The following is a 14,716-nucleotide window of genomic DNA, read 5'->3' as shown; positions in this document are numbered from 1 at the left end:
AAATATCTAAAAAGATTGTTTTTGACCAATAAACATAAATATAACATATAATTGTTTACATTGCAGAATTTATTTTTTAGATATTTCGAAAATTAAAAGAAAAAACAATTAAAATTTAAATATTTTCTAACGAATGATATATATGTGGCACAAATATAATAAAAAATTGCTTTACGCAGACAATATTAAACGATCAATGCCAAGACCAAAAGTCGAATTTATTAACGTCAAAATCTATTAAAGCATGACATTGCTAATCAGTTGCTCATAAATTAGCAGCTCGTTATAAAGACATTATGGAGATAATTTGAGTCATCATATTCGTTAGAACTTTTTCCTTGCTTGTCTATGGTTGTGGAGCCAGACTGAAAGCAGTAAATAGGGTTAAAGCAAAACGAAGAGAGGACAGATAGATGTTCATCCGTGGTAGGATGAAGATCTACGATCTACGGGGAGCCGCGTGTGCGGAGGGACAGCCCAGCTGGGGGCATAATACACGCTGAGGATTTAATGAGGAAGTGAGAAATTAGCGGCCGCTGTGCGCGGAGTTGCTCTCGGTTTAACCATTTTCAACTGTCTGATAGTTTTGTCAACCCTCATTGTAAACGACTAGAGTAGAGCATTTAAAAACTTAGGCTTGACGAGGCGTGCCGAATTAAAGCACCCAGTTGCGTTAAAACAAATTGAGCAGCAGAAAACGTACATTCTTTGTTCCGAAAAAATTTGATATTTATGTTTCCTTTAAAAAGTGCAAAATTATATAATTTGCTAAAAATCATAAATTAATCACAATCATTAAAAATGGCGAAAAGTAGTAGGTCATTATAGCCATAAATTAGATAAATAATAAATCAACACGTAGAATATTTGCTTGATAATGAACTATATTATGTTTCTGCGTAGCTACTAATTAGAGAACGAAAGAGAGAGAGAGAGAGAGAGAGAGAGAGAGAGAGAGAGAGAGAGAGAGAGAGAGAGAAATAAAGAAAGAGAATCAAATTTTAATTCCAGATATATTTAAATATTTGTATTTAATTCAAATAAGCAAGTATTTTAATATACATTCAAATATTCAAGGCAAAACTTACTTTTAAAATTATCTGAATATTTGAAATTTTACAGAAACAATAACTACAATCTACACACAGATTTGTTTTATTACTAAAAAATAAAATTAATAATTCTTTATTTTTAACATGACTCTGTAATTAATTTAAAAAATTATTATAACAATTACGTTAATTATGACAAGAAATTAATATATTTGAATGATATCGCTGTATGATACTTGTGTCGATTCGCCGTGATTGTCGTACAGCTCCTACGTCAAATGATTATTAATAACGTTTATCTGGCACGAGAGGTCCCTTTATTTTCATGGACTTTTCAGACAAGCTGACCTATGTGATACCCTCGTATATACCACCTAATACGCGCGCGTTATTATACGCAATGCGCTGCGCATCTCGTAACGAGCTCGTGCTTAAAAGATTCGCATTTTTTTTTTTTTAATACAACGTACGTAGTAATTGCTTAAAGACCTAAAACATCTTTCTGTTATATAACTTGATAAGTCTATCATATGGATACATATTAAGAAAAGAAATAAAATACTGAAGCTTTGTCTGTAAAATGTTATGAAGATCTATTAACAAGAATTATATGAAAAATACATTTATATTAAAAAAAAATGTTTAATTTTTTAGAATTTTAATTATTTATTAGCAGGTTTTACATTACAATTTGTTGAAAGAAAGTAGGTTTCTCGTACGATGGCAATTTGCTTATTATTCCACAATGTCGAGTGCAGTATTATTTATGTATGGCGCCTCTCGAACACACTAACCAGAATGATGATCAATTTGCCAATTGCTAAATAGCATCTCTTGTATATAACTCCGGACGTTGGAATAGACTTTCCACTATGCACTACTATAAAATTCCATTATACTTATTTATGATTAAAGCAAACGAAACTGTGACAATGAAGCAATATAAAAGAAATGCATTCATTTTTTTCATTGTTTTTCATAGAAAAAATATTAGTTTGTTTGAAAATTATTTCAAGAATTATGAAATTAAGTAATATAATCATCTCAATAAGCTGGAATATTTAAAAAACTTGCAGCGATAATTGAAATGTTCCATGTTCGTTTAGAGATCTATCAAAGTCCGCACTTGAGACACTTGAGGCACAAGTCGCTCCTGTATATTTGTAAGTGCGCGAATATATTTTCCGTTCTGATGTTTTCTTTCAAAACTTAATGAAAAACACGATATTTAATGACGTATATTGTTTGATAAATTGTGAAAGAAATTCTCCGCTTCGAAAAAATAAATTAACGAAAAAATTAGAACAACAAGAGATAAAAAATCATTTCACTTTTACCATAATTAATAATTACGTTCTTGCCGTTACATGTATAATAATTTTGAAAATACTAACTATATACTCGGGAGAGAAAACTGCGGCTAAAAGAATTGTATTTCGCAAGGTAAACAAAGACATGTTGGAAGCTGCGTCCTCGGCTACAGCTGGCTTGTTGTCGACGACAAATGCCCACATCCTCTCGCGCAGTAAGTTAATGCGTTAAACTTCAGTTCGCAAATCCATGCCCGACAAGCTGCCATGCCACGAGAGTCTTATGAACGTGGGCGTTACTTGGGGCACGTGCCACGCAGGCCGGGATCAGACACGATCACGAAAAATTATGACTTTACCTCGCGACAACATAGCGAGTTATGTCACATCGCTCCAGATAACGTGACCCATTGTTCAACTACTTCCGGAATTGCATTTTAACGTATAGAATGCCCAATGACCTTCGATGGAAGAATACGTTGTATAGACCATTTATTGCAAATCTGATATACTTACGTGAGGCGTTCTATTGTTTGTCTGGAATACAAAATGTCCACATGAAACAATAATGTAGATTGTAATAAATGTAATTAGCAAAAAATTTTAATTAGAATTAAGCATAAAAATTAGAAATAAATACTTGTAAAATATAAGCCGCATAATTCAACCTTGAAACAATTTTTTTTACTTTATATAACAAATACATTTTTGTTATATAAATTAGATATTGCATTATAATATTACGTTATATAAATATCTTACTTAAAATTATCGTATTAAAAAAATATGACTTACATTACATTAAGATAAAATTTGTATATATATTGAAAAATATTTATCTCTCAGCAAAATACTTTTTCTATATATTATCTACACACTCTCTCTTTGGCATAATTAACAAAACTCACAAAAACATCGATATTATTTAAAACATTGCATTCTATAAAAAAAAAAAAAAAAATCAACACAAAAGAATTATATTTTATTTTGCGTTAATGTTGCATTTTCTAAGAAAGAAAATTGTTTCTTTTTCTTAAATTTGTTGCGTTTAATTCAAAATTTTTAAAAGATTGAAAAAAATCATTCGTCTTAGAAATATACGAAGATATTGCCGTTTTTTTTTTTATCATTATGCTTATTTTTTCAGTGCACAAAAGGCTGCGAAACATGGAAACAAGCGCTCGACACAAGCTGCCAAGCTGTTTGCGTTAGTATCGCTGCTACTTTTATTTTTATGACATTTATCGGACGAGCTTACGTAAAAGTGCAGCATGTTCGTAATGTAATTTTTCGCACGGTCTTTTACGTAACAACCTCAACCTAATTATCTAGTAAATAAATACATAATATCAATCCAATGTGCTGTTTACAGAATGGAACGCAAGAACTGCTCCCGCCGAAAGAATTATATTGCGTCTTGGGCTGCCACGACGCGTTAAATCGTTACTTCCAGCAGCTCAAAGGTATAATAGCATCTCTTGATATTAATTTTGAAATATACGTTTTTTATGAAAAAATATTAAAATTTATATGTAATAAAGATATTTAAATATTTTATACATCTCTTAATGATGAAAGATATTATCAGAGAAGAAAATATTTATTTCTTATAAACACAAAACATTATCTCATTAAACTTACAGTTAAATCTCATACAGTTAAATATCACTATTGTGTACAGTCGTGTTTATAAATTTTTATGATAATAATGTACAATATTTAAATTTAGAAAATTTCCTTTTATTTTGCCTCTTTTACCGTCATTTATCTGTTATTACTATTTGTATTATCTTTTCTTTTTTTAATAAACTTAAAGAATATTATTTATTTTGTGATTATTGTTATCATAAACTAATTAATTAAGTGCTAAATATAGGATGTAAACATCATAAATAAATATATATAATTTCTGTATCAATTTTTCAATCTCAATCTCTCATTTTTTATATCAGTTTTTGTAATTGCCCGCTTTTTTCATTTCTAAAAATTTACAAATTCCTTCCCATAATGATCAAAACTGGCGATCAGAAGCGGTTCTTCATCGTAACGATCAAAATTGCTTGTATCACCATTTTGATTAGTGCACTGAGGAATAAAGCTCGGTTGCACTTTTTGATTATAGATTTCGAGCCAATTAATGGACTGGAACCATTGGTGTTTCTTAATGTCCATAGAACCATCTTTTAAATTGCCGTATCTTCTTGTCAGATCCACTCGCAGAGTGCACTTCAATATGTCTCTTAGGTTCTCGCCAAAGTGATGAGCAAACTTGAATTTACCTGCTACAATTTTCTTGTAAAGTTTCATGGGATCAGGCGCATAAAATGGCTGGTATCCCGCGTTCATCTCGTAAACCAGCACGCCAAAGCTCCACCAATCGACAGCCTTACCGTAACCCTTTGACAGAATTATCTCCGGCGCCAAATATTCCGGCGTGCCGCACAAAGTCCACGTGCGACCATCTACCATCTTGCAGAAACCGAAATCGGTTATCCTGATGTAACCGGTAGTTTCTATCAAAATATTCTCCGGCTTCAAATCTCGGTAAACTAGGCTACAGTGATGCAGATACTCCAAGGCCAAGACCACTTGAGCAGCATAGAATTTCGCCAATGACTCATCGAACTTCCCCATACGCCTGAGATGGGTGAACATTTCGCCGCCCTGCGCGAACGGCAATACCATATATATATAAGAGTTGTCCTGAAACAAGGATTAAAATATAGCATGTTAGATGCATTGATTTTACGAGAATATTTTGGGATATTTATTAGATATAACGAGAAACAATTTAATTCCTTTTCCAGAAAAACATTTGCCAAAAGAGATCCATCTGGCTAATGCATTCTGTATAGAAAAAAATAGAAATTTAAAGTATCGATAATAGTGTCGTTATTTCGATTTTTGATTCTTGCCTTGAAACAGAACTCCATAAAAACCAAAAAAGGAAAATTGATGCATTGCAGGATTCGCTTCTCGTTACGCGTGTGATCCACTTGCTTCATCTTCACGAGTTTCCCTTTATCGAGGATCTTCATAGCGTAATACAAGGATGTTGGTTTATATCTGACGAGGAGAACGCGGCCAAAGGCACCAGTGCCGACGGTTCTGAAACGTTCAAAGTCCTCCAATTTTGCGTTATCCTCCGTTTTCTTCTTCCACTTCTCCAGAAACATTGCCTTCAGATTATCTAAGATATCATTGTATTCCTTGAACATTAGTTCTCTTTCAACGCTGGACATTTGTGACATTTGAAATGCGTTTAATTCTTTAAACTTTTAACGCTTTAAACTTGAAAGGTTAATATACCATGAGATGACATATTTTAATTGTTTTAAAAAATCGCTATGTGCGATGGGATGTGGATCGTACGTTGTTTATTAATACGTATATATATATATATATAATGATGCATATGTCATCACATATATATTGCATTGGTATTATTTTGATTAAAAATAATGCTAATATAAAATTGTAAAAAATTTCAATTCTTTACATTTTTAAAAAAATTTTTTCCTCTTCCCTTCTACACTCCCTTTATTTCCTTAAATTTATAAAGACGAATAAAATTAAATTTTGTTAAATAAAATATCAATAAAATATTAATTAAATATCTATTGATATTTTATTATTATAGCATAAAAGATTCTGTAAATTAAATAAGAAAATCACTTTTACGAATAGCGGAAATCGGCACTCCACCGGCACCAGCATTGGTCGCGGATTCTTTGACGGCGACCTCGCTCAGCCTCGAATGGAAAGGCGTTGGTATAGATAAACGCGCCGGAGGCATATCATACTTGGTGCAATGGAGATACGAAGAGCTAGCTGAGACATGGCAGTATTGCAGGAATCAATCATGGGGCGAAGGTGATCAAATACTAGTCGAAAATCTGCAGCCATACACGAAGTACAGGGTACGTAAGGACAAAAGAATCTCTCAAATAGAGTTACATAAATATTTCATTAATTAATTCTATCTCATTTTATTTATTTGACACACAGATACAAGTATACTCTCATATACTTATATTAATAAGATATAAAATGCGCACTATATCTGCGTAAAATTTTTAAATAACATGCATTAATTTAGATTTTAGGTGGAATGTGAATTTAAAACTGTTGAATCGTTTCTTCTCTTATACAATTAAAAAAAAAAAAACACTGGCATTTACAGTTTCGCGTTGCGCTGCTCCTGAAATCGTCGCAGCACAATCCGGAGCCGATCGTGTCAGCGCCGAGTGTGGTAATATTAACATGTCCGGCCGGTTTACCTACATCAGCACCGGTAATTGTAAGAGCGGCGGCGGTAGACAGCTACCGCGTATCTGTATCTTGGGAACCGGGCCCATTCTCGAACGGGCCACTTTTGTCCTATGTCCTGCGTCTGCAAAGGGCTGAACATACCCAGCTTAAGGTACACGCCACGCCAGAATCATATACAGACATACGTATCCGATTACTCACACCGAAGTGTCTCTCGCATACTTTCTGTATGCACAAGCCTTTTTTTCTTCTCTCTCTCAACTGATGCACTCTTATATCTTCGTATATTCGCGCAACACGCGTCGTTATGCTTTTCTATACTATTTAACTATTGTCTTTATGTAGAAATGTAATGTGTGCAACTGGTTCTGCAAGGTACATCCCGTTATCCCGTTTGAGAAGAATTCATTGGCGAGCAACCGCGTTGAGCTTTTTATGGCAAGGTTAAAAAATATATTTGTCATTTTATCCAACAATAACGGTAAATCTTTCCTCTGCATTTAATTTACAAAAATTATAAAATGCTTAATTAATATATTCTTTGTTAGTTTTTATTACTATATTAGATTTTTTTATTAAAATCATGAATACATTAAGAATTAAAGATCGTCAATGAGTTTCTTATTTTATATTTATTCGCTTTTTATGTTGCGTACTAATATTAATTTGAAGAGAATGCACGCTTTTAAAGCATGGCCGCTTCTTTAAAACGTTTAATATTAACAATATTAGATATCTACTGCATTTTTATTAATTACATTATCCACAAAATTCCATTAATATTAAATTTAACAACTTGTACGAACCAGATCATCTGCAAAATAAGTTTCTGGCATGGCGTTTTTTCTCCTGATTTCACGAAAAAAAAAAAAATTAGCTGCCATATTAAAAATTGCATGTAGTAATTCGATTTCAGTTGTAATGTATAGTGAACATCTTAGCTGTGATATTTATTTATTAGAGGCAACAGCAAACCATTTGCTGTAGTTTAAAAAATTATTTTTCAAACCATGATTAACTATAGTAGCAAAAAAATTTTTTTTTCGTGTGTATATTTATTTATTCCCTTCTTCGAGGGATTCACGGTGGGTTGGTTATAAACTATAAAAAAATGTACGTTCTATTTTATCAACAGGATATCCCAGTCACCGAGAACAGCAATCACTACATGTTTCAAAATCTCGAACCTAATCAGAATTATTCTGTAAGTGTGACTATGAGAAATGGAGTTGGCGAGGGTCCACCCGCAATTATCTACATTTCTACAACTCGAGAACCTACCGGTACGTTGCGAAGAGTAATATATATTTATCTTAGCATTAACAAAAATGCGGACACAAATCTATCTGTCTTTCAGAGTTCAATCAATTTTATTATTTCAAAGAATCAAATCTCTTCGGCTATCGATTTTCACACTTTATAATTCATATCCATAAATTCATGTCCAATAAATTTGAAATATAAATTTACAAATGACTAATCAAAAACGATTTTCAGTCAAGGATACACAACAGCCGATTCTCATTCTCGGTGGCGAGCACATGGTCATGATGCAAGCCGCCGATATGTTGGACGAGCCTAGTGTCGTTTACGAGACCGAGAGTGTGATCCGTGGAGTGGCAATACACGTGGCATCCGCTCAATTATTCGTTTCCACTTCGATGGGTTACGTGTATCGTACCTCGATATCGCTTGCCAAGCGATCGGAAGCGGAAGCCATTCTGAGTCCTGGTCGAGTGAACTTCAAACCATTTAGTCTTTCCGTTGACTGGCTGAATCTTCACTTATATGTGTTGGGAGAGATAAAACACGCGACCACAGTATGGCAAATAGCCAGATGCAATTTGGATGGCAAAGGTTTGACAGTAGCTATTTCTGGATTCTTAACCCGGCCCTCGCATATCGAAGTCGATCCTTACAATGGGTATATCTTCTGGATCACTAAAGTAGGATTGTATAGATTAGATCTGGCTAATATCAGCAACGGTGTGAAACACGAGGTATAAATTTTTTTTTTTTATTTATAATTTTGTATTACTAAAACTTTTATTTTTAGCGTTATACTAATAGATTCAACATTGTTAAGCATAAATACTAATAAGACTTGTATACTAATTATTTTAATATGCTGTTGTTATTAACATATATTTTATTTTCTTTAAATAAAATAATTTTTTAAAAGAAATTTATTATTAAAATATTTGTATATAAAAAATTATTTTTTTTAAAATCGCAACGTTATTTTATTATTTTAGGTTCAACCATATTTAATTCTTGAGGATGCAAACTTGGGTGCTTTCACGGTAGATCATATGAATTTTCGATTACTTGTTCCTCATCACACTAAAAATACAGTGCTATCGGTGACACTGGATGGCCGTGAAATTTATGATTTGCGCTCCAATACACAAAAACCAAAATTCAATAACGTTGTTTCTTTAGCTATGGCAAATGGTTTATTTTATTGGACTAATGGTGAAGATGTTCTTACCGAAGGCTATCATCAAAATAGATATTTTCACAATTCCTATCTTAACAGGTATTCTTATATATTTTTTTTTTAATTTTGAATTTTACATTTGGCTTTAAACACTAATTATCATTATTTTTTGTACGTATAATTAGGCTAGAGTGCAATGATTAAATGTTAAAATTTATAACATAATAATGTTATAAATTCTAAAAGAGAAAATAGTTTATTTTATAAATAATAAAGCGATGAATTTTTATTAAAAAAAATTGTTCTTATGCTAAATGGTATCTACTTACGATATTTTCGAGATACGGTCGTACGGAGTTCATTTGATGAAACTATCCCCACTATTAACGTAATATAAAAATAATAATATAACTTTATTGAACACACAGTAGTATATACAGTATTTACACATTTGGCAGTTATTTGATACTTTTCTCTATATATTCTCGAAAAAAGAGTTATAAAGATATTGTTAAATATTAATAAAATAAAAAAGTATTCAACATAAGGCTCTTCTTTCTGATTTGTTTACTTTAAAACTCCTTTTATATATATATTTTGGAACAATATATATATATATATATATATATATATATCTTATCACTTCATATTATTTTAATGTTTATTAGTAAAAATTATAAATAATTCTTGTTGTAAGAAATTAAATTAAACCTACATTAATAGAGCAAACGAATAAATATTTTCGTCTTCAGGCCCGACACTTTCTTCGTCAGTGTGAACGTATTGATGAATGCAAGCCAACCCGTTCCCGCTCCAGTAAATCCACCTACGGGAGTACAAGCTGTCCTAGGAGCGGAAAGGGCAAAGGTCTCCTGGCAAGCTCCTCATTTACTAGGTTATCAAGGAAAGGGCGCTTGGCAAGACTGGTCATATGAGCTTGAAATTATAGACGAATCGACTGGTGAAACTATTCATCAGAAAGATATCGTTGGACTGTCACATACTGTTTATAACTTGCGAGAAAAATCGGAATATTCAATCAAAGCTGCGGCATATACGGACGCTGGTAGAGGACCATGGTCCACAGAGTTTCGCGGGCGAACTTTAAGGTAATATTAATTAATAACTTTATTAAACTAAATATATATATATATATATATTAATAATAATAAAATAATAATAAATATGACAGATATATTTTTATATTGAATTTTAAATGTTTTCCTTTTTTCTCCTTTCTTTTTTTCTCTACATGTTCTTTATCTATCTTTCTAATTTGTTTTTGTTAAAATTTTGTATACTTATAAGATTTTTATGAAAATATGTCTCTTTTACATTTACGCTGATTCTTCTCGTAAATTATTTATTAAATCAAATTATATATTTAGAGATGGTTCGCACGCGTCTATCTTGTGGTCGTCGAACGAGGGACTTTTGAGGAGTGACGTAACCGGAGAAAATATAGATACGCTCGTTTCTAAGACAAGTTTGAAGGAGTCCGAGAGCGAATTCCACATCGTTGACGTTAGTTGGTACAAGGATGTGCTGTACATAGTAGGAAATAATTCCGTGCTATATCGTTATAATGTTAACAATCATCAAAAGATGAAGCTTAACATTCATTCGGTGGGAAGTGTCGCCGTGGACTGGTTATCAAAAAAGCTGTATTGGGCAAATCCAAAGCAACAGATAGTAAATATAATTAAATGTATTTTAACTTTAAAGCAGATTAGAGTATGCAAGTGCACAACTCAATTTTTTACATGAATATTATTATAATTTTGATAGAAATGTTTTTTGAAATATGTCGATATCTAGATTGGAAACCTTTATAATTGATATTTATTATTTCTGATGACTGTAAAATTTTTGTTGAAGTAATGTTAAAAATGTGCTTTACTTGATTTCAAGAATATACTTTACAAAACATTATCTTGACTTCACAGATAACAAGAGCAAACTTGGATGGATCTCAACAAGAGCCGATGTCTATCATAGCAATCGTGAAAGAACTCATGATCGACTCTTTAGAAGCATATTTGTATTGGTCTACTGGTCACGCTGTGGAAGTTGTACGATTAAATGGGCAGAACAAGAGATACTATCATTCGGACGAAATTTTTAATGGCAAACAAGTGATGGGACTCACGCTCGACACGGAAAATAGATACGTTTATTGGATAGTTCGAAGTTACGAAAGTGGATCCATCGTTTATCGAGCACCCACATCCGAAAGAATTCCAATGAATCAGAAAATCATTCCGGAAAAGGTTTCTTTGTGTATCTAATTAATTTTTATACTTAGAATACTATTATTTTTAATAATAATATTATAATTTCTGATATTAGAATATTATTTCTAATAAAAATAAAATATTAATAAAAATAAAAATAAATAAAAATAAAAAATTTCTAATAAAAATAATCAATATGCATAAATAAATTAAAAATAAATATAATAATAAATGTAAATAATAAATTTTTATTTCAAGGTTTCTACTTTGAAAGATCCAAATGTGCAAGGACCTCTATGTTATTTCTCCGAACACCTGCTATGGCTGCAGGATGGTACGAATGCGGTAATCGGCGATCTCTCCGGTCAAAACACTGCCGTAATCAATGGAATCACTTTATCCGGTTTACATATGGTGGCTGTCATGGATCCCGCGCTTCATCAATACCCAAAGAATTTAACATCAGAAACCGTAGTGGTTGCACCAAATGCTGTCGACTATAATAGCATAAGAGTCGAAGGAATTTGGAGGAATTTTAGCATATCGTGGGATCCAGTGAAAAACGTTAATTATGGCACGGTTTTCTATGAAGTAAAGTTCGCGGATTACATTAATACGAATTCGAATCCGGAGATCACAATCGAAACGACAATACCATATAACAACTCGAACCAGATCCTCCCTTATTCCGTCCTAGAAGTTACTATAAAAGCTTTTACTTATTGGGAAACGGCGCATAATACGCGGAAGATTTTGAGGTCGCCACAGAGTGTGCCGACTCAGCCGACGTTTCCTAGAGCATACGTGGACAAAGAGTTCCGCCATGAGTTCATGACGGATGATCGTCTCGTAATATTTAGGTGAAGAATCTGAAATTTTGCACTCTTTTATTTTTTGTTACATTTAATGACATAAGATCTGCATTTTTTTTAAATTATAAACAATAACGTTAAAATATCTCTTATTCTCTTTATAGATGGAATCAACCTCAGTTTACAAACGGAGTAATTCAAGGATACATGGTACAATGTTGGTTCATCGAGGACCGGGAAGAAATTGAAATTTGCAACGATCAAAGCATCCCAGCTTGGACATTGGAGTACACAGTACGGAATCTAAGACGCAACATGACATATTATTTTCGAGTACGAGCACATACCAAAATTGGTGCTGGTCCTTACACAGATGTAATTAACGTGTCGACTACGTATGAGAATCCGGTGCCTCAGTTATTAGTCGCTACCGCGGATGCTGTAAGAATATCCGATTTGGATCGAGAGATCAATAACACGCTCACCAGGCATAGCGCCACAGATGTTAATTATCTGGAAATTGAAAACGATATTTATTGGATTAGTGAGATGCAGGAATTAGTGACGTCGGAAATCAACGGAGCCAACGTCACAAAAATACTTAGCTTGAACAATACCGCGCACAGCCTCTGCATCGACTGGGTAGCAAGAAATCTGTATTGGACGGAATACGAATATAACAGTAGCAATCCATGGAAAAGCAGTGGTAATATCATGAAACTGGACTTAACAATATGGAAAACTGGCGAAGTTAAATACAATAATATCATAAAAAGAGCAAGATATATTCCTGTTTTAGATGTAGTGCCGTCTTTGGGGTACGTCGATTTTTATTTCTTTGAAATACAACAATAACTGAGTTTCATTTTTATTCAAGTATTTACATATTATATTATTATTTTTTAATTTAATATAAATATTAAAGAAACTTTTTTGTAACTAATATCATAAATTATGCAATCACAAAACATTTTGCACACAAAATTATAAAAAATTGTAAACTTACAGAATTTTGTTGTTTTATTCAAATAATATTATAAAATCATTAAAATATAATGTGTACATCTTTTTTAGATCTTTATACTGGATCGAAGCGACGAATGATCGAGGTATAATAATGCAATCAGACCTCGACGGAGGAAATGTACAACCATTTTTCAAAAATATAAATAATACATGTACCTGCCCATTTGGCTCATCGGTAATGCCCAGGATGACGCTTGATAAAACCAATATACAGAAACCGGTAATATACTGGGTATCGATGGAAGGGCATTTAAACGTAGCTGACATTCATGGTTGCATGTGCAATGTCGTATTGAGTGCAGACTTCAAAACAGCAACTCTCGCTTCTCTTACGGTTGACAAGATAAATATTTACTGGTCCAACATAATGGAAAATCGAATCTATTTCATGAAAAAGGAGTATCCTTTCCGTATGAGCAAGAAAAATATGTCCAAACCGGAACTAAAGAGTCTCTATCTATCTAATGTACGTCACATCACAGCCTTCGGCAAATCCCTGCAAGCTTATCCTACAACAAAATGTTTAATACCTCGCCAAAAAGCATACACTATCGAGCAAGTAAATGCAACAGCGACTAGTATCATCGTTAATCTCCCGGAGGTGAGTCCTGAGATCGATTGCGAGAAATACAGTCTACCCAGCACGCTGTACATTATTCACGTGCTCCACTGTTTGAAAGAGTGCGAAGGTTTCGAGCTGCGGACATACGAGCGACGAAATTACGAGATTCAGAATCTAAAGCCGTTTACGGAGTACAAGTTGCAGTTGATACTTAGCAATGTTTACATCAAACAATTTGAACTGTCTACCTTATCAGGTCAGGATGTGATCCTGATGACTAGTCCAGGCAAACCTGACGCACCAGAGAACTTTACGGTTCAAGAGTTGACGCCAACCCTTGCGGCGGTTTATTGGCTGCCGCCCAAAGTATTGAATTGTGCGGCTGTGCACTATGAGGTGCACTGGATATTCTTGGTAAACGGGGTTCGACAGAAGGGCGAACAGCTAATCAAGGAGCTCGAGCGCACGGAAGATGGCAGATTCTTTACGATACTGAAGCCGTTTCTGCCTGACCAGGACTATCTAGTATACATGCGTGTGTATCCCGTCAACTTCAGCAATTTATACAACGAGACTTTTACGAAAACTATTCGTATGTACTCGGAACCGAACAATTTAACTGTGAGCGGAATCAGCGTTAACAGTATAAACATCTCTTGGATCCCGAGTGACAATCTGACAGTCGATTACAGACTGGAGTACAAGGATGTTGCGATAGACACGTGGCAAATCGTAGATAGCTTTGAGGTGAAACAAGACAAAGTGATATATCATGTAAGAGATTTACAACCGCGTACGTTGTACAAATTTCGCTTGATACTAAGATATCCCGCGTACAAGGAAGACTTTATATGGCCGTCTGATGGGAGATTTACGTTTCAAACGCTAGGTAAGTAAATAAAGATAAAAATAAAATGAGATATTTAACATGCTTATTATAGATACGAGAATATTTTCTAGATTTATTTTCTAGAAAAAGCTAATAATTAATAAAGCTTCAAATAGAAA

General features: G+C 33.2%; 2 protein-coding genes across 5 annotated transcripts in view; one reads left to right on the top strand and one right to left on the bottom strand.

Moving 5' to 3' along the window:
• Positions 1-14,716, top strand: part of LOC126856234 (proto-oncogene tyrosine-protein kinase ROS-like) — a 33,991-nt gene that overhangs the window by 14,504 nt on the left and 4,771 nt on the right. For 3 of the 4 annotated variants that reach the window (XM_050604556.1, XM_050604557.1, XM_050604558.1), the window contains 13 exons: positions 3,510-3,569; positions 3,735-3,825; positions 6,050-6,282; positions 6,546-6,785; positions 7,770-7,917; positions 8,132-8,634; positions 8,890-9,173; positions 9,827-10,183; positions 10,463-10,766; positions 11,021-11,344; positions 11,567-12,168; positions 12,285-12,938; positions 13,195-14,597. In XM_050604556.1, coding sequence (XP_050460513.1) covers positions 3,510-3,569; positions 3,735-3,825; positions 6,050-6,282; positions 6,546-6,785; positions 7,770-7,917; positions 8,132-8,634; positions 8,890-9,173; positions 9,827-10,183; positions 10,463-10,766; positions 11,021-11,344; positions 11,567-12,168; positions 12,285-12,938; positions 13,195-14,597 — 5,203 coding nt within the window. The remainder of the gene's footprint in view (positions 1-3,509; positions 3,570-3,734; positions 3,826-6,049; positions 6,283-6,545; positions 6,786-7,769; positions 7,918-8,131; positions 8,635-8,889; positions 9,174-9,826; positions 10,184-10,462; positions 10,767-11,020; positions 11,345-11,566; positions 12,169-12,284; positions 12,939-13,194; positions 14,598-14,716) is intronic. The other variant, XM_050604559.1, reaches the window with a different exon arrangement.
• On the bottom strand, positions 4,343-5,604 carry LOC126856292 (cAMP-dependent protein kinase catalytic subunit beta-like). Its single transcript, XM_050604692.1, has 2 exons — positions 5,278-5,604; positions 4,343-5,065 (listed from the first exon to the last, which is right to left on the bottom strand). The coding sequence occupies exons 1-2, from the start codon at positions 5,602-5,604 to the stop codon at positions 4,343-4,345; spliced, it is 1,050 nt and encodes a 349-aa protein (XP_050460649.1).

This window comes from Cataglyphis hispanica, chromosome 18 (assembly GCF_021464435.1).
Source record: "Cataglyphis hispanica isolate Lineage 1 chromosome 18, ULB_Chis1_1.0, whole genome shotgun sequence".
Classification (NCBI taxonomy): Eukaryota; Metazoa; Arthropoda; class Insecta; order Hymenoptera; family Formicidae; genus Cataglyphis; species Cataglyphis hispanica.
This window is presented reverse-complemented; position numbering and strand designations above follow the sequence as displayed.

What these genes read in the sequence shown, in the direction of transcription:
- LOC126856292 (XM_050604692.1), bottom strand. Translation starts at nt 5,604, where the DNA reads ATGTCCAGCGTTGAAAGAGAACTAATGTTCAAGGAATACAATGATATC. An exon ending in TTATGGAGTTCTGTTTCAAG is followed by an intron (nt 5,066 to 5,277) that starts GCAAGAATCAAA and finishes TCCTTGTTTCAG; the next exon opens with GACAACTCTTATATATATAT.